Source organism: Eurypyga helias, unplaced genomic scaffold (assembly GCF_000690775.1).
Source record: "Eurypyga helias isolate BGI_N326 unplaced genomic scaffold, ASM69077v1 scaffold8536, whole genome shotgun sequence".
NCBI classification, from domain to species: Eukaryota; Metazoa; Chordata; class Aves; order Eurypygiformes; family Eurypygidae; genus Eurypyga; species Eurypyga helias.
Window position 1 is genome coordinate 4388 of NW_010258538.1, and position 20558 is coordinate 24945.

The following is a 20558-nucleotide window of genomic DNA, read 5'->3' on the forward strand; positions in this document are numbered from 1 at the left end:
GGAGTACAGCATCCCTCCTGCTGCCTCACAAGCCACATGGCTTCACTGGCTACCTTCCAGGCCAACCTCACAGTTGGGATCCAGACACCCCCACTCTGCCCCTTGCTCAAGTTTAGCACGCACCCTTCTGCTTTTTCCATACTGGAGTCTTCCACGTCTGGCAGAACTCTGGAAAACGGTGACTAGTCTTATCCTCCAAAATGGTCCTTTCTCACTGCCCAGAGGGTTAAACACCGAGCGCTGCTGGTGCACCAAGACGGCCACACAAGTAACTGCCACTGTGTTCTTACACCGTGCGACTGCGCCTGTTGTTCCCTGCAGTTGAGGTCACTGGGGGACAGTACTTTGGTTACGCACACTCAGCCACGAAGGGCTTTGGTTCACCAGAACTCAGAAGCCACAGTAAGAACTATCTTTACACAATCCAGTCAAATTCAAAGAGTTCTCGCTTCTGTTCCTAAAAATAGGAGTTTCAGGGCTGTGTCACATTAAGAACATCATCTGAGACATCTGGATAAAAACAAGCCAAGACACTTGTGTGTACCTCTGCAGCGACATAAAAATACGCAGTACTGGGGAACATTACTATGGAAACCAAGTCTGTTTCAGAGCACATCTGCTCCTGTTTATTCCTTGCCCCAAGTAGTACAACTACAGTGCCTCAACAGCCACTGAAGATTCAAGGTAGGAAGGGAGACTTGGCATTTATTATAAACAACCCATTTACTATTTCAAGAGATTTTCCAAAGCAGAAACAAACAAAGGAGGCCCTCTACACCAGCACAGCATTCTCAGAACAGCCTGCTAACAACTGGAACTGGCTAGTCTGCCAACCAGCATTAGGTCTCTCTCTCATGTCAAAACGGAAAGCTACTTCAGCGATTAAGACCAGAATTAGCCTAGTTAACGGGGAGCTGTTTGTAGCGGGTTATCACGCCTACTGGTCTTTTCCAGCTGCAGAGTTTCACAACAGGCACAGTCCTGTTAAGCTTTAGGAGATGCGTAACTGTTTTCTGTATTATGCAAAACCTTGCATAACGCTATGTTGAAGTACAAAGTCCACCCAGAGATTCAGCTTGAAGTGGAGTCACTGCCTTCAAGAAAAAACGACAGTAGGAAATTATATAAACAGCTTTTAAAGACAATCTTTCATTTCAAGGGTGTTTCTTTTTAAAAAGTTTAGAATCATTTTAATCCTTGCATTTTACAGCTAGTGAATGACCACAGTTCAGAAGCATGAGACTAGAATACTAGAACTCCACTCTTATGCGACCCTGGGCCACCAAGGGTCTCCTCACCTGTTTGCCCATTTCATTCACAGGCTTTTAAGATGCCTGCAGGAGCAACAGGGGGAACTAGCAGGTGGCGTCTGACAAACACACCCATTCCCATACCTCCCCAGCAATTTCTGTCTCCAAGAATCCTGGTATCACTGCATCAGACATCCAAGCTCCGAGCAGAGCGCAGAACACACAGGAGTACCGGCCCTAAGCGACTCTTCCCTGCTAACGTGCTCCCAACCAACACCGAGCGCGGCATGAGAACGGAAGGCCTGTATTCATGTGTTGGCAGTTAGAAATAGTTGTGTCATCGTACCTGCTCCATGCCTTTACTGTACAAGTCTTTTGCTCCTGCCACAGCAGCAAGATTGTTTGCCTCGGCTGTTGCCTGGAAAACATTGAGTACCGTGCATGATCACAGCGTTACCAGCCAGTTACATACGTGCAGTTACACCGCCCAACATACCCCCAACACGCCCAAAGCTGCGGATCGCCAGGAAAGTGCCCCAGAAAACCAAGGGAAGGTTAGTGATGCGCATTAACACACATTACTGACTAGGAGAATGCCGGCTTCAGCTTTCTCGCACAGCTGCAGGCAGACTCCTGTGTGCCTCTGCAGGCTTTTTCGCCACGAGCCATCTCTTCCGAGTGCTCTGTTGTTAATAAGCAAATAAGGAGCACTAAACTTATTAAATGTTATTTCTGACACATCACTACCCGTGAGGAAAGAAGCAAGTTGGTGTTATTTCTACATTATATCTTATATATACACATTATATCTGCGCAGTCCCAGTGTCAGAATTTAAGACCATTTTCAACCTGCGTCACGTGAGGGACAGTTATTCTAGCTAATGCTGCAAGATGTCATCTTCTCCATCTCCCGGCCATGGCATGCCAAGCGGGGGAAAGGAGAGCAGCCTTTGTTTCGTTGTGATGAGTTTCTGAGCTCCCCAAAAGTCTAAATTTAGATTTGCTTCCTTGAAGGGTAAGAAAACACCAAGAACAGTCGTATCTTCATGAACTTACGCAGGAAGCTTAAAAAAAACACCCAAGTCTTACAAACAGGAAACGGTTACAACTGACCCTAAAGCCCAGACTTTGGTGAAAGCTTCTCATCCCAAACAACTCAAGGATTCACCACACAGGTTTATACAACCAGCTTGTGCTCAGGTTGCTTAAAGCTGATTACATCCTCTTTGGGTCAACCCAGAAGAGAAACCTCAACGCAGTTACCCGACCTAGCAAACCCACACAGAGCAGCCCAGCGCTGCAGGATAGCGGCAACAGCTGCATTACTGTGCGTCTTCTCCATTTCATCTGCTGCATCTGGTGCTAAAAGCCCTTTGCATACAGTCTGAGATACTGACAAAAGAGCAAGTTACAGGAAACACATGCTTAGAAATCAAAGCAGCTAAAAAACCCCAACCGACCACATCCACCCCTGCTACGTTTGGTAGATGGAACTGAAGGAAGACCCAAACGCGTACCCTGGCTACACAGTTCTAATGGCCCTCAGAAGACACAGCTCCTCAAGAACTACAGCTCCGTGTGTGGAAGCTTCAAACCCACAGCAGTCACGATCTTCAGCTGCCAAGAATTTAGAAGTACACATTGTCTGTTGGATTATTTCCAACAAAACTAACATACCTGCAGCATAGATTTTGGATGAGGTAGCTCCTCTCCTTGATAGATTTTAATATAAGCCTAAATGGGAGAAAGAAAAAAAAAAAGGTTTCTTTATCCTAAACATCTATAATTGAGGAGGAGAGATGATTTAAAAAGACAGAACTCACAGGTTATTTCTCTGTAATAATGCTCAATATTCAATTAAGCAAATTTCTTCATAGAAGTCTGGCTTTCTTAGAGAGTTATCCCTAGTGTTTTAATCCCTTGAATTTCCTCTGCATTTGAGGCTGGGGCCTAGCAGGGTAGCAGAGTATCCTGAGGAGACATGGGCACTATCTTAACAAGTGACAGGCTTGACAGCAAGTTTCTGCTCCCTCAAACACCTAAGGAGGTCTTTGCTGGGCAGAGAATCTTCACCCCAAACCAGGGAGTGAGGATAACTCTCTCACACAGCCTTCCTGGCAGGAGGCCTGTCCAAACACAGCTTTGGTACTGAGAGAACCGGTGCTTACATCTCGCCATACGCCCTTCCTCCCACACTTCAAGGGAGCAAAAAAAAAAAAAAAACCAGATCAAAGAATTAACAGAGACAGAGCTGAGCTGCCAAAATACTTCTGGAAGCCAAGCAGGCAGCCCACCCTTCTGCGCCCCACCCCAGCAATCCTCCGGCGCCCTTTCTTTCGCCAGGGTTTCAGAAGGCTGGAAGAGAACACATCTTTCACGTCCTCTTTTCCGGCCCACAGCACAGCTCCTGGGGATTAGGGGTTAGGGGCAGGGACACAGCGGGCAGCAGTAGCCGTTTCGGCGCTTTGGACACGCTGTGCGAGTTACACCGACAAGGCCACTCTCAGCCCCTCAGACCCTGCTGGGCAGTTGTTCTTCATGCTACTACTGCTTGGGCTCGTCTACATGCCTCTGCTCTGAGGATGCAAGGAGGAGAGAACAAGGTTAGCAGGATGCCTATATACCCAATGCTCCGGGTTGTAGGACAACCTACAAAAATGTATAGTTATACAGGACTTTGTTCCCTCGACACCCTCCTTGCTCCTGTAGCTATTTCCTTCAAGTAAAAGCCCTCCAGTTTCCAGCTTGGACTTCACGATCTCGGCTTCAGATGCAGAGTCCCAGGGGAGCAGTCCTCTTTAGTTACATAACCACCGTGTTTCCCAAGCACCCTGCATGACTGCTGCCAGGCTGGATACAGGACGTGAAGCAAGCAGCTGTTTTTTTAAACAGAGGAGGTTTTACACTCGGTTTCTAGCATGAAGTCCTTTCTGAACTGCTGGTGAATGCACACTGCCTACACTGTACAGGACCAGGTCTTTCTGGAGCAGAAAGCGAAACAAGAAGCAGCATGCATCCATGTAAATACACAGACTGAATGTATGAGCTCCAGAGTGTTGATTTTGGGTTTGTCAGAAGCATCCCATATCATTCATCTCTTCTTTCCTTGGATTCCTCCCTTGCACAGCTGCTTTTTTTAACATCAACCCAACTCTGTTCTACCTTCAACATACATGCTCAAAAGCAGCAATGCAAAATTAATGCCTTTAGGAATGAGTGCTACTTTATCCTACCAAAACAACTGTCCAAGTCATTCCAATTCAAAAAAAAAAAAAAAGTCACACACACCAGACCAATTCCTGGTGATACAGGGATTATGTTATCACATTTCTGCTGGTGTCACCATGAGACCAAAACAGCTCAAGAGTCTAACAGCTGCAAGTATCATACACAAATATCTCAGAGCATACAGTGGTGCTGCACATAACAAGCATCTTCCTTGCATGTTAAAAATCTGAAGGGGAGTATCTGAAAGTTTCACTGCAGACCTAGCAGTTTAAAAGCTGGTCTGTCTGTACAATCTACATGAGACCTCTTTTTCTTAAAGAAAAAAAACAAAGGCAACATATCGAGACAAATCAGGATTTCAAAGGAAGGAAAAACACACCCACACAGAACACCACACACAGCAAGCTACTATTGGCAAAATTGTGAAAAGCTACACTGTTAGGAAGTTGTGTGCCAGTTCTGGAAAATCAGATTAATGAAATGAAAATAAAGAGTGAGCTGATCAGTAAGTGTCAGCCTAGATATCGTATCTTCTCTGGGAACAACATGCCCCAAAATTAGAATATTTTCTTTTAAGCCATTAACAGAAATAATTAGTATGAGTTTGCTTACCTTGAAGTATTCTACAAGATCTCTACAGGTCACCTTGGATCCACTAATCTCTTTTTCTACCAGATTTTCAGGGGCAAGCAGTAACGGTACCAAATTCCGCAGTTCCTTCTTAAAATCCTCATCTATATCTAGTAAAATTCAATCAATTGCAGGAAAAAAAAAAGTGGTTAGTTTTCTTTTCAATCTTACATTTCCTAAAGGAACAACGATAACCTATGACTCTTCAGAATGCTTAGCATCACAACTCTTGATCACATTTTTTTCTATATGTAAAGGCTTAAATACATAATGTAGCTCCTAAGTTCTACCTGCTCTTTAATTTTCACTTCCAACTCAAAGAACTAGGTTCCATAGTCCTTGTAATATTTAAAGTGCATTTCCCCAGTTACCAACGCCTTAAACAATAATCCCACAGGTCTGTGTCCTCAGCACAGAGGTAGCTGGCATCCCGCTATCACAGACAGGCTTTTTTTAGCCTCTGCCACTCTGATACATCCCTCTGTTGGGGGACAAGAAGCAGTTGGAGGAATCCTGACTGCCTCTCATTCCGCAGGCGCGGAAACCTACAGCTTTTATTTTAAAGTCATTCCAGTTCTGACCTTTGGTTTAGCAAGTTGTTACAGAAAAGCCTTTCAATTTTAAGAAAGTCTTTAATTTTGTGAAATCTGGAATCCTTGTTTGTCTTCAGAATCCTTATTTAATGACCTTAAAGTATATTTCTAAAGTCATCAGATTACAATCAACAGCTAGACAGAAAAGACATCCATTCCCTCTACCTGCTTAACTCCTCTCCTTCAAACCACTGAAAACACCACTCAGTGCACATTTCTAGATTCTGTCGCTTCCCTTACGTTTTTTCTAAACAAGTAATTCAATAGCCAACCATATCAGTGTTTAAATTCCATTCTAAAATAACGTCAACTCAGTGATCTGAATCAAGAAAAACACAATGGAAAGCTTCCTACCATTCAGCCTCCCATCAAAATTTGGATTTGTTGCAACTTTAAGACCAGGGTGGGGCAACAGGAAACAGCCAAGATTACTGAAACAGGAGTGAATATGCTTCCTTACATTCTGTAGCTCTTCGTGTTGGTTTTGCTTTACCTGGAGGAAAAAACAAGGCAGTAAGAACTGCTAATAGTTTTGCAGTGCTGCAGTTAAGATCAGGTACCAGCTTAAAAGCAGTAAGAGCAAAAGTGTGTTTAAGCTTTCACTCCTGAACCTAAAAATGTGGAGCTCTAAACCCCAGAACTCTGCGCTGGAGTGGGAATGTCACAAATGTCCTTTGTGTTAATAAAGGGTCAGCTCATCGTGCGCCATCATCTTGATGGGAAGTTGTCACTTAAGTCAGACCACACCAGGGCTACTGGAGATAACTCACCTGCAACCTTTTCTCTAGGAACTTCTTTCCTCCTTCCAAGCCATATGCATGTTCATAAGGATAACTCCAATCTCTAATTAAGAACATTAGTGTCTGCAACAGGAAGAACAGCAGTGAATGGCTTGCATCATTCCTAAGGTCTAAACTTCTATCACACATGTGGTTATTCTAAGTAAAAAAAAATTCTCAGCTGTCTGCCCTCAGTGAAGTAGCCTTGTAGGTTTGTGGTGCAAATGTCTGCTTGTTTAGAAAGCAAAAAATCCCACAAGCAACCCCACACACCAACCGCACCAATTCAATTCATTCTTTATCTGAAAGGCTGTACCCAAGTGTCTCAAAAAGAGCTTCCCTGTTCCACAGGTTTGCCTTTTGCTGTCCCACAGGGATTATTACTACACTGTCCTCTTTTCCATCAGCTGAAGATAGCAAACCAACCCTGACATTACTCTTGTCTCCGATGACGTGAACCTTGCCTGGGCCAATCACAAGAACACTGGGGACTCACAGCTGCCATCTGAATATTCTTGTGACACAAGTCTTAAAACTCACTACTAACAGCAGTCGACTAGTACCCTCATAGGTTAAGGAGGATATTCCAGGATGGAAGAGATCTCAGTCTGTCTCCGCTAAACACAGCAAGCCTCAAACCCTTCTCTCGGCAGTTCTGAGACTTTAACACCAAAGCCAGTAACGCTTCAAGTAAATTAAATGTGACGCAGCCCTCCCTCAACGCTATTTCTGAGAGCACACGCGACCTTTACGCAGAACCGTGTACCACCAGCAAAGACCAACCACATCTCAAAGAGTAACGAGGCAGTACGAAATTTCTCCCCAACGTCTCCACATCACTTGACGCTTTCATTCCTTCCATGCCGTGTCACTCGGACGCAGAGCTATACTTGCCCAAAACGTGATCCTCTTCAGCGTTTTTCCATTGTTTTTGCCAAGAAATGTGGTGACAGGGAAGGAAAGTCAGTCTTTTAAAGAACAGGCTAGCTTCAGCCCAACTGATTTCTCTTCATAAATTATCCAGAGCTCATTTTATACACATTCAATTGCTTAAGATCCATTTAACATATATAGTTACCTGAAATGGCTTTTGGTAAATTTCTTCCATAGCTAGTCTTCCATATTCTGTAAACAACTAATAGAAAGAAAAGTGTAAGGGTGCCACATATAAAACATTTTTCGACTGTAAAATAGTCTATTCTGTCACTGGAAAAGAAAGCATTTAATCTTATAATCCTACGACGGGTTGAGGCTGGCCAACGCACCTCATGAACACACCAATCCTCAGTAACATCCAGGAAGGAGACCCCACTTCCACCGTGTCATTCCCTAACAGTCACCACACTGCAGCTTGAAGTGGGCAGCCTGTGGGCTCTTCTCAGAGAGAACCTGGCTGCTTCTCTCAGCAAGCCAGTTTCCAACACTTGTTTCCTGAGCAAAGGAGGTAAGCCTGCCTAACATTTGCCCCTTACTTCTCACAAAAGATTTACTCCTGGAAATCTCAAGGAACTTGGCTAGAGCCAACGTATCAGGCATTTAAATACAAGCCAAGTTCAGCAGCTCCCCAGATCTCTACGTTTCAGCCCGACTGTTGTTTCCTCCCAGTACAAAGGCAAGTGTCAGCTGTCTTCCTTTCACTACCACCAGCAGTTCTTCAGTGGACTGAGCCGGCCAGCCAACCCAGGAGAACAGAAATTATGGACTGCACTGGCTGTGCCATCAGGGGTCAATACTGCCAGGTGCTAATCCATGCTAGCCCCCTTACAGATCTCGGGGGTCGAGATGAAGGAAACACACCGGTAACCTCGAGTACCAGGCAACTATTCTTCTGCATTAAAACTAACTCCTGGAACACATCGGATAAGTTTCACGACTAAAAGGACAGTTCCCCCTGTGTTGATCACAAAAGCAACTGAGAACGTACAAGACTAATGAACACAAATTAACTTTCAAGCCCTTGTCACCCTGAGCAAAAGCAGCTCTGAAGGGGCCAAGCACCCACAGGAGACTGGCTCCTTTGATCCTAACACCCTATCCCATTCATTTCCCTGACACATGGAAAAGGCATCCAGAGACTAACTGTATTTCAGAACAACAGAAATTCCTGTTGTAACAGAAATTCAGAATTTCCTTCCCTCAGCCCTCAATTCCTTGCCCCACCTTTAAATGTGGGGGGTGTCCCCTACCCACTCCTTATATGTATCACACTTCTCTTCCCTGCCTTCCCTCAAATCCCACCCTCCTGCATATCGCTCTATTCAGATTGCACTGGGGCTGTCAAAGGACCAAGGTCACGAGGAAAGCCTGGATTTTAAATAATTAGCTAAGGCTTTCTTTGTTTGCAGTGCTTGGTTGGGGATTTTTCTGGGGGGTGGACGGGCGTTGGACCAGTGGTAGAACTCTGTTAACTGAGAGCAGCATCACAAGACTATGTTTAGTTGGTGCTCTTCTACTTCCAGTATTGGCAGCCGGTCTTTTGCAGCACTGACCAAGACAGAAGTCCTTTCAATCAGGAGACATGTAAAACAGTTTTAAGCCGTGACAAGGTCACGGCCTGAGCACAGGCAGGCGTTTGTTAATACACAAGCTAGTCTTTAAAGCTGCAGGTTTTAAGTTAAGGAGATAAGGTTCTTGCACCATTCACATGAAGCCAGAACTCAGTGGCCTTTGACCACAATATTCCATTAGAGGATGAAAACCCTACAGTAAGGGGAAGACAACTCTTTCCTGCTTTAGTTTCTAAGCAGAAATAAAACTCTGTAGAAGTTTCGCAGTTGAAAAACTAGGCAAGGCTTCTAGGCAGAAGATATTCTTTCTGCCCTTACCCAAGCTCCCTCACACCTTGAGAAATTGGGGATGAGATACCATCCATTTTCTTATTTTAGGGAAAAAGGAGAAACACTGGAATTTTCTCACCATAAATCATTTTCCTTTCTCACGTGTTCAGGAATTTCAATGCTTACCATACAGAGAACAGACTTTAGAAAGGCACAATTTAGCCAGATTAAAAGCCTGTACTATTTTGCCTTTGCACTGGCACAGCAGAAGCATCACAGCACTGTGGAGTTAGTGCAAATAATGTTGTTATAGGCAGCACTAGTTTTAGCATCAGGTCAGCTTCAATACTTTATATGAAGTATGTTTTATATAACGAAAGGCTGAGGGAGTTGGGCTTGTTCAGCCTGGAGAAGAGAAGGCCCCGGGGAGACCTTATAGCACCTTCCAGTACCTGAAGGGGCTACAAGGAAGCTGGGGGGGGACTTTTTCAAGGGCCTGTAGTGACAGGACAAGGGGGAACGGGTTTAAATTGAAAGTGGGGAGGTTTAGATTGGATATCAGGAAGAAATTCTTCCTGGAGAGGGTGGTGAGGCACTGGCACAGGTTGCCCAGAGAAGCTGTGGATGCCCCATCCCTGGAAGTGTTCAAGGCCAGGCTGGATGAGGCTTTGAGCAACCTGGTCTAGTGGAAGGTGTCCCTGCCCATGGCAGGGGGGTTGGAACTAGGTGGTCTGTAAGGTCCCTTCCAACCCAAACCCTTCTACAATTCTAAGCAGCAGGCAGCTCCCAAATCAGTTACATCAGTAGCAACTTCAAGAACAATGTCAAGACTATCAGTCCGGAAGCATCTTACTATAAATCCAGCATATTCTTACCTGCAAATGTTGAAGGTCATCTTCCTGAATATTCTGGGACAAGTTGTATACCTGCGAGAGACAGCAGAAGAGTTACAGTGTAACATGAAACCATTATCTTACATCTGTGTAATATCTTTTTAGGTATCTTGAGTATTTTTTCTCCCTCCAGAAAAGTCTGATCTCCCAAAAGCCAGCAACTAGAAAGGTGTCATAGAATGCATCTCAAACAAAAGTCACGTCCTTACACAAAGTGCTAGGGACAAAACTACTCCTGACTACCCTAATCCTGCTTAAAAAGCTTCTTTCCAAGGAAGAAAGCCATAAAGGAATCAGAGTAGACTCCTGAATGCTTCCAATCACCACAGAGGTGTGAGACAGGAGGATTAAGAAGGGCATGTCTGTTTGTCATCCTCAAGTCCAAGTGCTCGAGGATTCAGTGATTCAGCAGCTACATCTCCAACAGAAAAATGGGTAGTTAGTTCCCCAGGTTTTTTAACTTTCAAATCTTCCCACAGAAACCTGGTTTTATCCAGGGAGCTTATGACTATTTCAACAGCACGGATACTAAACAGGAGTAAATTCAAAGATGCATCAATAACCCACAACTTATCCTAACCGCAGAAACAAAACAAAACCACCAAAACCTACCCCACAGGGCAGAAGTGGAGCTCTCCTGTTAATAACTCATGTCATTTTCATGTTGTAGCATGTCTGAAGGAGGTCACTTGTCACCCCTCAAATACCTGCTCACTTTTGTCACGTTTAAGGCACAAGCTTAAGTGTAGTTATGGGCACAGCACAAGAGAATTGTCAGGTTTAACAGTAGCAGCAATTGTTACGTTTAGCTGATCAGCGTGTAATTTCACCCCAAACTGTAATCTAAAGTCTTCCAGAAGATCCTGTAATACATCTGTACATAAGCAATCGCTGCTTTGACATTTTTTGGGGGGATTCCCCAGTTCAGTCAGCACCTTCACTCAGCTTGGCCTTGGATAAGCCTGATTCCAGAGGACCTTATGTAGTATACTACACTAAACCCAAGACATAAGTATGAAAGCTTAAAATGATAGCTGGGGGAAGATATGCAGGTGAACTTTGAAAGCGTGGCTAGGGAGGTGTTCTTTGCATTTTCAGGACAGAGGGTTCCTCTAGCTGTCACTGTTTTCCAGCACAGGTATTCTCACCTGGACAGAACTCGTCATGGTGCTCAGAGCAAAAACCGTTGCACAGTCTTTGATAGTGGATTGGCTATCAAAGGCACCTTGGGTATCCATGAGTAGTACAGCAACCTAGAGAGTTTTAAAGAGCAGCAATAGTTAACCAAATTGTTAACGCATCCAAACTCCAGCCCACTGGGATAAATTCTATTTCAAGTAGTGCAAGTTTCTGCCCCAATACCCGCTTCTTAAACCTCATCAGCTGCCTGCGCACATATCTATACGCACCTACAGCTGAGCAAGCAACAACCTGAGGGCCGTGTCATCAGCCTTAAGTCCTTGGCTTTGCTACACTAGTTATCCTCTCCCACAGGAATAGCCTTCCCCCCAGCGGGGGTACAACACAGAGTAACAGACAGTCCTTATTCACTGGAAAAACTTCAGTCTCGGCTGACAAGCCAGCATATTTCATTAGAGCTACAAGTCAAATGGTCACTTCTAAAAATATACCTATCTTAAATAATCATTTTCTGAAGAAAACAAGGTAATTGATACCTATTGTGTGCCGGAATGACAAGGAATGAAGTTATTTTAATGATTAACTTATCTGTCCAATTCTTATCTTTGGGAGCTACAATTCCCTTCACTTTCTTGCAGTTAGAGATGACTGATAAGCAAGAACAAGCGAGTGATTTGTCCCCAGAGCCCAAACAGATCCTCACAACTTAACTGATTTTTAGCTGGAGAAGTGTTTGGTTAGCTATGAAATTTGATAGAACTTCCTTCTCACCCCTAAGCCACTATTTATAGATGAGCATCCCATACTAATTGGCCATCAGATGTTTCCCTCGCAAGCACAAAGGGAACATGTAAGTTAAATAACCAAGAGCTTACAGTTCCAGAGAACATGAATAGCTCAAGATACACGACCAGACTGCCTGTTAAAATACATGGAAGGACCAGCTTGCAGACACTGAAGCTGATTCCATTTCACTGGAACACAGCTACAAGCTAAAACACATTCTAGAACTCATCACCCCAAAAAACAGGGTCAGTAACAGAGATGTTCTTATCAAAGCATTTGTTTTTATCTGGTGTTTATAGCTATTACAGTTTTACAACATCCACAGGATGACCCACCCATCAGCCTGCACAGAGTAGACTTTGCCAAAACAAAGTACTCTCAGAATGGGACTATAGTTAGTGATTGAAAATTAAAAACCTGAAGGAATCATACAATTGTTTAGGTTGGAAAAGACCTTTAAGATTATTGAGTCCAACTGATAACCTGGCACTGCCAAGTCTACACTCAACCATGTCTACATGTTTTTTAAATCCCTCTAGGGATGGTGACCCCACCCCTTCCCTGGGCAGCCAATGCCTGACAACCCTTTCCCTGAAGAAATTTTTCCTAAAATCCAATTTAAAGCTCCCCTGGTACAGCTTGAGGCCATTTCCTCTTGTCCTATCGCTTGTCACTTGGGAGAAGAGACCAACCCCACCTCTATGTAGCCTCGCTTCAGGCAGCTGTAGAGAGTGGGAAGGTCTCCCTTGAGCCTCCTATTACCCAGGTTGAACCCCCCCCCCACCTGTTCCCTCAGCCCCTCCTCACAGGACTTGTGCTCCAGACCCTTCCCCAGCTCCGCTGCCCTTCTCTGGACACGCTTCAGCACCTCAGTGTCTGTATGTTGTGAGAGGCCCCAAACTGAACACAAGATTCGAGGTGTGGTCTCACCAGTACCCAGTACAGGGAAACAATCACTGCCCTGGTCCTGCTGGCCACACTGTTCCTCATGCTGGCCAGGATGCCATTGGGCTTCTTGGTCGCGTGGGCACACTGTTGGCTCGTGGTCATCCTGTTGTCCACTAGGACTCCAAGGGTCTTGTCCCCCGACTGGTCCTGCTGGCCACACTGTTCCTGATGCTGGCCAGGATGCCATTGGCCTTCTCGGCCACCTGGGCACACACTGCTGGCTCATATTCAGCCACTGTTGACCAAAAGCCCCAGGTCCATTTCTGCCAAGCAGCTTTCCAGCCACTCAGCCCCAAGCCTGTAGCATTGCAGGGGATTGTTGTGGCCCAGGTGCAGGGCCCAGCACATGGCCTTGTTGAACCTCATACAGTCAGCCTCTGCCCATCGATCCAGCCTGTCCAGATCCCTCTGCAGAGCCTTTCTTCCCTCAGATCAACACTCCTGCCCAGCTTAATGTTGCTTGCAAACTTACTGAGGGGGCACTCGATCCCCCCCGTCCAGGTCATTGGTAAAGATGTTGAAGAGAACTGGCCCCAGTACTGAGCCCTGGGCAACACCTCTTGTGACCGGCCATCAGCTGGATTTAACTCCGTTCCCCACAACTCTCTGGGTCCAGCCATCCAGACAGTTTCTTACCAAGAGAAGAGTATGCCTGTCCAAGCCATGAGCAGCCAGTTACTCCAGGAGAATGCTGTGGGAAAGGGTGTCAAAGGCTTTATGAAAGTCTAGGCTGACAACATCCACAGCCTTTCCCTCATCCACTAAGCAGGTCACCTTGTCATAGCAGGAGATTGGGTATGTCAAAAGCAGGACCTCCATTTCATAAACACATGCTGACTGGGCCTGACTGCCCTGTAAAATTCATATTTGAACTGATATAATATTTCCAAATATGTTATGCAGCTACTGAATGCAATGGAAAGCAACCAAAGTTTGAACCGCTGCTATGAAACCCATGATGTTAAAACGTACACACAGAGAGGCAAAATTCCTTACATAACACCTATTTAAGTCAAGCACTTACCTTTGTTCCATTGGGTTTATCAATTACAAACACTTCACTCCAAATCTGAATGCCAGTCGTTTCCCGTTCACATCCACCTCTCCACGTAAACCCAGTCAGTGGCTCAGTATTTCCACCTATCCAGCAAGGAGAAGTCTACAAAACAAGAGGAGAAAGTCATTTAAAACTAAGGAGGATTTTTTTTCTTTTTAATGCTGTATTTTAGCCGACTTCCACATTATTCCCCCATTTTCCCCAGCGCAGACTGACAACACCAGACAACATTAAAACACAATGCCATTCTGGTGTTTCAAGGATCATCCACAAAGAAATATCGTTGGAGCTTGCTGTATTTCGGCAGCTGCACAACTCCTCAGTCACTGAAGAGCACGTGTGCACAGCTTTCAAGTCTCAAGCGCTCAGAGCTAATGAGAACAGCTCAGTTTTGTCCATCAGTTCCACTTTACACTCACGCTCTCCTCTTACGGCGGAGAGGACTCCGCTCTAACACCATTGTAAACAGCATGTATTTTAACTACAGGAATGAAAAAGTGGACTTGATTTAACCCTCTCCCTTCCCCCTCACCACACTCAACTGCTGAGACTAGCTAAGCATCTAGGCCCCCGTACTAACAGAGGCCAGCACAAGCCTCCCAACACCAGCCTGCAGAAGCCAAAGAGAATCATCAAGGACGAGAAAAAACTATCTTCTCACAGTTACAAAATACTTTTTCCTAAGTGATTAGGATTCAAGAGAAAAGGTCACATTGAGAGCTTGATATATGTCAATCAACCGGTCCACGTGTTAAAATTTTATTGGCACACTGCCTGCTTTGGGAAAGGCTGGCAGACTCAAGTACAGTTTGCAGCTAACACTACTAGCTGACAGTACTGTAATAAAGTTTTCCGTCCTCACAGAAAGTCAACACATGGAGCAGTGGCTCACGCAGAAGAATCCAGCCATTACACGAGCCCATCTACCAGAAACAGATCTTATGTACTGGGCAAGAAAAGAGCATGAACAGGCAGTCTGAGGAAGTTTCAGTCTTCCTGCTGTGCACTGAAATCCTACAAGAGTGTAGCGGCAGGCAGACAATAGTTCAACTGATGAGAGGGCTTAGAGAAAAACATTTATTTCCCAGGCTAGAACACAGCACGCTGGCAGAACAGAGAGACATTTAATGAATTTGACTCTGAGTGCCCGGAGAAGACGACCAGCCAGGAAAGTGTGCTCTTTGAGAAGGTCAGAGGGGAGAATTCTCAATTCACCACGCTATGATCTCTAACCTCGCTGACCCTGCACCGGCAGTTTTCAGAAGAGAGCTCACGCCATGTCTCAAAACAGCACAAGCACCAAGGGGCTGTACAGAACAGGAGTACTTACTACAAATAAGTGAAATTGCTTCTTTTCTAAAGGGGGATGGGGAAAAAAAAAAAACAAACCTGCACGTGTTCCTCATGGTTAGCAGCATGCGGAGCAAGCCATACGAAGAGGGAAAGGCAATCAAGGGGTTCAGAACCAGTGTTCTCCCCAGTGCTAAGTGCCCACCATCAACTCTTCTATTAGGATCAGACATGGCAAAAAGTAAATGTGATGAACAGAATAAAAAAAAAAAATCAGAAAATGAACACAGGCATTCAAGGGAAGAGAACCACAGCTCTTTACAGGTAGGTTGTTTGGGGTTTTTTTTTTGTTGTTTTGTTATTCACATATACTTCTACCACAGAGACTAAGCAAAACCTGAACAGCTTTCCCCTAGAGTTTTTTATCCTAGAAGATGCTTATGCATTCACTGACCACTCTAGAAATCAAAGCACCAGGCCTGCTTTGGGCTTCAGTACACTCCAGGATAGAGTTGCACAACGCTGCATCATATTTCACAGGTATATGTCATTGAACTGTAGCTTTTCACTTTTTAAAAAGAATTTGTTACATTATTCAACAATATGACGTATTTGTCATTTATACAAGAATACTTTTTCCAAGTTTGGTCCAGAAATTCTCCATATTTGTGGCAATTCAGACCAAAACAAGACAAATCTTTTGACAAGTCCCTCAGTGTGCACTAGATATGACCACATTTGATTTCACGTGTGATCCATCCCACACGAGACTTTGGTGTCTTAACCAGAGCAACTTCATCTGAAGCTGCTTCATCTTGTGGAAGGATGTACTTCTGCCTGTCTCTGACTGACCTCTGCATACATTTGAAGCACTCCTAGCTTGTTACCTTTGTCTGTTCTTTGTTAAAAACCTCAATATTTTAACAGTCTCCAACCACCAAGCTGGCTTGAAGGATATTCAAGAGACAGAATAAGGAAAAAGACTTTGTTCCCACATGAAATCAAGCTGAAGTTGCACTACAATTTCTTATCAGTCACCCAGAAGATAACCTCTCTAAATATACTGCACACTAAGGTAAGGACCAACGCAGCTTTATTTGTACAGTGCTGTTAGTACAAAGTGCACCTTGCAGATTAATACAAGCTAATGTGGTCATGCCCCTGTAAAAAAAGCTTCTAAAAAATCTAAATTTACTACTGTTACTATGCCAAAAATCTTAATAAGGCTTAAACTGCAACAAAGATCACAGGATCCTTGCAGCAGCTTTCCAAGTACACAACGGCTGGAGCTTTGTGGCAGACTATTCTGTTTCAAATGAGCAACCATAACACTGAATATCAGCCCTTGAAACGAGATGCCTACCTCCCTGAAGTTAGCCACCAACCTCAGCCATGCCAACATCCTACCCGTGACTTCGACTGGCACAAGCGAGGTTTTTAGAATGGTAACTTTTCACATGACAGCCAGCTCTTGGTTTAAGACAAGAAAATGAGATTCTGATGTATCTTGTCAAGTTTTCCATCACACATGTTAATATCCACAGGGGAGGAAATTCTGAAATTGCTTGATTAGCACACAGGTTGAATGCAGATGCTTTAACATTTTGTGCAGGATCCAATACTTAGTTCACAGAAAATACACACTTGTGATTAAGCTTGACTGAAAATGGAGCAATCAGACTAAAGAGTATTACAAAACTATACCAAAGCCTCCCTCCTGCACCAAAACTTGTGGAACTACAGAGGGTACCATCAGCCTTGATAGAATTCAGCAGTTCTCACAAGAGGAGGCGTTGCACTTATCTCCTCTTATCCCCAACACTCATCCATCAGTTTGCAGCAGCTCTGATGCTTGTCCAACTCTTTCAAAAAAAAGCTGGCAGGAAAACAATTCAGCAATGTGCAGTGTCTTCAGATGCCTCGAGTTGGATCAGCTCAGCTAAGGGCCCACAAGCATTACAGCTGCGAAATGCAAATGCTTGGCCAGAAGCAGCACATGCAGAGCAAGACCTCTCTGCTTTTGGTAAGAGATAGTTGTTACACCAGATGGCCAGGTCTGCCTTCATCTTCAGTGTAAGTGAAACAAATGGTATTTCGAAGGACACCTACAGAAAACTGGAAAAAGTGATTGCATAATAAAGGGAACAGACACACATGATATTACACAGGCTAAAACAGTATTTCAATCCATTTTGCTTTGTGGATTTTATTTCAAAACCTGAAAGTTAATCGCTTAAAACCCACCAGTTCCATTTTTGGAAGGAACTAGCACTACCCCTACCCTGCCACCATCTAGCTCAGACTGCTATACTTTTAGAAGTTTGGGGTGGGTTTTTTGGTTCATTTCTAAAATAAACAGGACACTAGAGAGGGTTTTATACACGCACACGCAGAGAAAAGGCCACCCACGGAACAGCTCTATCAATGAAACGTCTATTCCTCCCTAGGCTAAAACAAGTCAGGAGCACCAGCCCGCTGCTCTGCATTCCTCCAACCATATTATATCCTCAGTGTCTTTCTTAGAGAGCTCTTGGCAAACCAGGGGGACGAATTCAATAGCAGGCACTACTGGGAGCGAGAGAAAGGAAGTCCTCATCTGCCAACTACCAACAGCTTCTTCGCAATATTCCCGTGTTTCCTGTAACCGCATGGCTCACCTGGATTTCTCATCAAGCCAGCTATCACAAAGCTAAGGATGCAGTCGTGGTTAGTTTCTGCTGCTGTGAATTCCAACTCCAAATAAAACAGTAACCAGTTCTGGGGTGGGGCATTTTGGTTTTGCGGTTTTGTTTGCATTTTTGTTCGTTTGTTTTTGTTTTGTTTGGAGCTTCAAAAAGCAACAAAAATGGAGCAACAAAAAGCAACAAAATGCTGAATTGTCAATATTCACTGTGCAGATTACAAGAAACACACCAACACCTGATGACAGGCAGATGTGTGTATCACAGAAGGCCATACCCCACCTTCTCTGTATCAGTTCAAATTTAGCAGAACCAAGAAAACACCAGCCAAAACCTACAAACTAAGAAATTAAATTTTGGATCAGGCATTAATACCAATGAGATAAAAGGATTTTTAGAGTTCCTGGATTTTGCTCAGAGACACATTCTAAGCAAACAGGAGACTTTCTCCCTTTTGCCATACCTTAGATTTAAGCAGATTTAGTCCTCCAATAGTTACCTGATGAGACTCTTCTATGCAACAATACGTAATGTTACAATATGATTTCAGGAGATCAAGCCAAAGCAAGATGCCTCCAAGACACCTCTTGGATAAGCCCTTGCCCAAAGCTAAACTAGAAGGCAACAACACTCCCTCATTCAAGTGCTTCTTATACCCACTTACATCAGGACACCAACAAGTTCTCTTGATAACTGTAGGAAAATTTATAATGGAAAACTATCATTTAAACACACTTCAGAGCAGAAACAGAGTAGCTGGCTTCCCCACCCCCCCTTTCCCAAAAGCAAGAGAAGTTTGCCCTGCTGTATTTGGGCTCAAGTCAACAAATACAAAGGTATGTGACTAAAATACCAAACAACTTTTCCTCTGCAGGGAAAATCCAAATTACTCACCCTGTTATACATGTATCTAAGCATGAAGTCCAGCAGAAAAGATTTTCCTTTGCGGAAAGCTCCTGCTACAGACACAACTACTATGTTAAGATCTTTGATGTGTTCCTGAAGCAAGATTTTTTCCAATGCTTCTTCATCCAATTCAAAGTTATGGTCATCTTCATGAGCAAGAACAATTTGGATGGGGCGTGGCTTATCCAACTCCACTTCGTCATCTGAGTCTGGCAGGGCATCCGAGTCAGGTAGGGCATCCTCCTCCTCTTCGTCCTCATAATGCTTACCTGAAAATTGACAGGTTACAACACATTAGTAAGTCAGAGCTTAGGGCACTACACATTTCTTTGAAGTGAAGCCTTGAGCTGGGCTTTCATTCCCAGCAGCAAGTGATGTTCTTGGGAATTCACATGTACAGACAATGAGACCAACAGCAGTTCCCTGTCTGTTTTCAGCAGCTTTGCATATACTCTACGTTCCAGATCTTCAGCATTCTCGGTGCTTTAAGAAATCACAAAAGAAAACTGGTTTTCAACATCAAAATCCCTTTTAAAGGTTTCTTAAGTATAACTTCCATTAAGAAGAAAAAAGAAAAAAAAAAATCAAGGGCATTTCTCTTATATGGACAAACTTGATTCGTTTAAAATAAGCTCTAAAGAAGATCAAAAAGTCCATTTTTAGCTCACCATCTTCTTACACTAGAGTGACGGGGAAAGGGAAGAAAGAAAAATCAACGTGTTTTGTCAAGTTTTGTTTGCCAGCGTGCACAAACAAGACCACTGGTCTGGTATGTCACCCCAGGATTACACACATCAGCAGATGACTGAACTCCTCTCTGATTCCAACACATTACACCTGTTCTAACTCTCAATACAGCACAGGCTTCACAATGCCTGTTCATTGCTTACAAGAGGATAAACTCCTGAGCACGCATGAGGCCTAGCACTTCTGGAATAAGAAAAAAAACTGCAGTAGTTTGTGGTTTCATACTCTTCCTATGACACACAAGATTTAATAACAGAAAGTACCAACTCTTTCAAAAAGAACTAAAACGATTTTTTATTTAAGAATATATATCCTTTACAGATCAACCAGTACCTGAAAGAAGTAACTCAGATGATATTTAAGTTATGAATGATAAACTAAGGTAATAGAGCCCTTAGGATCATAGAATATTACTCTTTAGATTAGAAAAGACCTTTAAGATCATCAAGTCCAACCGTTAACCTAACACTGCTAATATCTCCACTACACCTTCAGGGATGGTGACTCAGCCACTTCGCTGGGCAGCCTGCTCCAGTGCCTGACAACCCTGTCCATGAAGAAATTTTTCCTATTACCCAATCTAAAGCTCCCCTGGCACAAATTGAGGACATGGCCGCTTGTCCCATCCCTTGGGAGAAGAGACCAATACCCACCTCTCTGCAGCCTCCCTTCGGGTAGTTGTAGAGAGCGATAAGGTCTCCCTGAGCCTCCTCTTCTCCAGGCTGAACTCCCCAGTTCCCTCAGCTGCTCGTCACAGTGCCCAGCTAGCTGCATTGCCCTTCTCTGGACACGCTTCAGCACTTCAGTATCTTTCTGTGCAGTGAGAAACCCAAACTGAACACAGGATTTGAGG

The 20558-nt window shown here is 44.1% G+C and overlaps 1 protein-coding gene across 1 annotated transcript in view; it reads right to left on the reverse strand.

The window, feature by feature from the left end:
- Positions 1-19227, reverse strand: part of ATL2 (atlastin GTPase 2) — a gene marked incomplete at its 5' end in the record, with an annotated part of 23434 nt that extends 4207 nt beyond the window's left edge. The window contains 10 exons of the mRNA XM_010154381.1: positions 1597-1668; positions 2928-2984; positions 5091-5218; positions 6056-6194; positions 6472-6564; positions 7559-7615; positions 10133-10183; positions 11299-11403; positions 14049-14183; positions 18947-19227. Coding sequence (XP_010152683.1) covers positions 1597-1668; positions 2928-2984; positions 5091-5218; positions 6056-6194; positions 6472-6564; positions 7559-7615; positions 10133-10183; positions 11299-11403; positions 14049-14183; positions 18947-19227 — 1118 coding nt within the window. The remainder of the gene's footprint in view (positions 1-1596; positions 1669-2927; positions 2985-5090; positions 5219-6055; positions 6195-6471; positions 6565-7558; positions 7616-10132; positions 10184-11298; positions 11404-14048; positions 14184-18946) is intronic.
- Positions 19228-20558: the final 1331 nt, after the last annotated feature.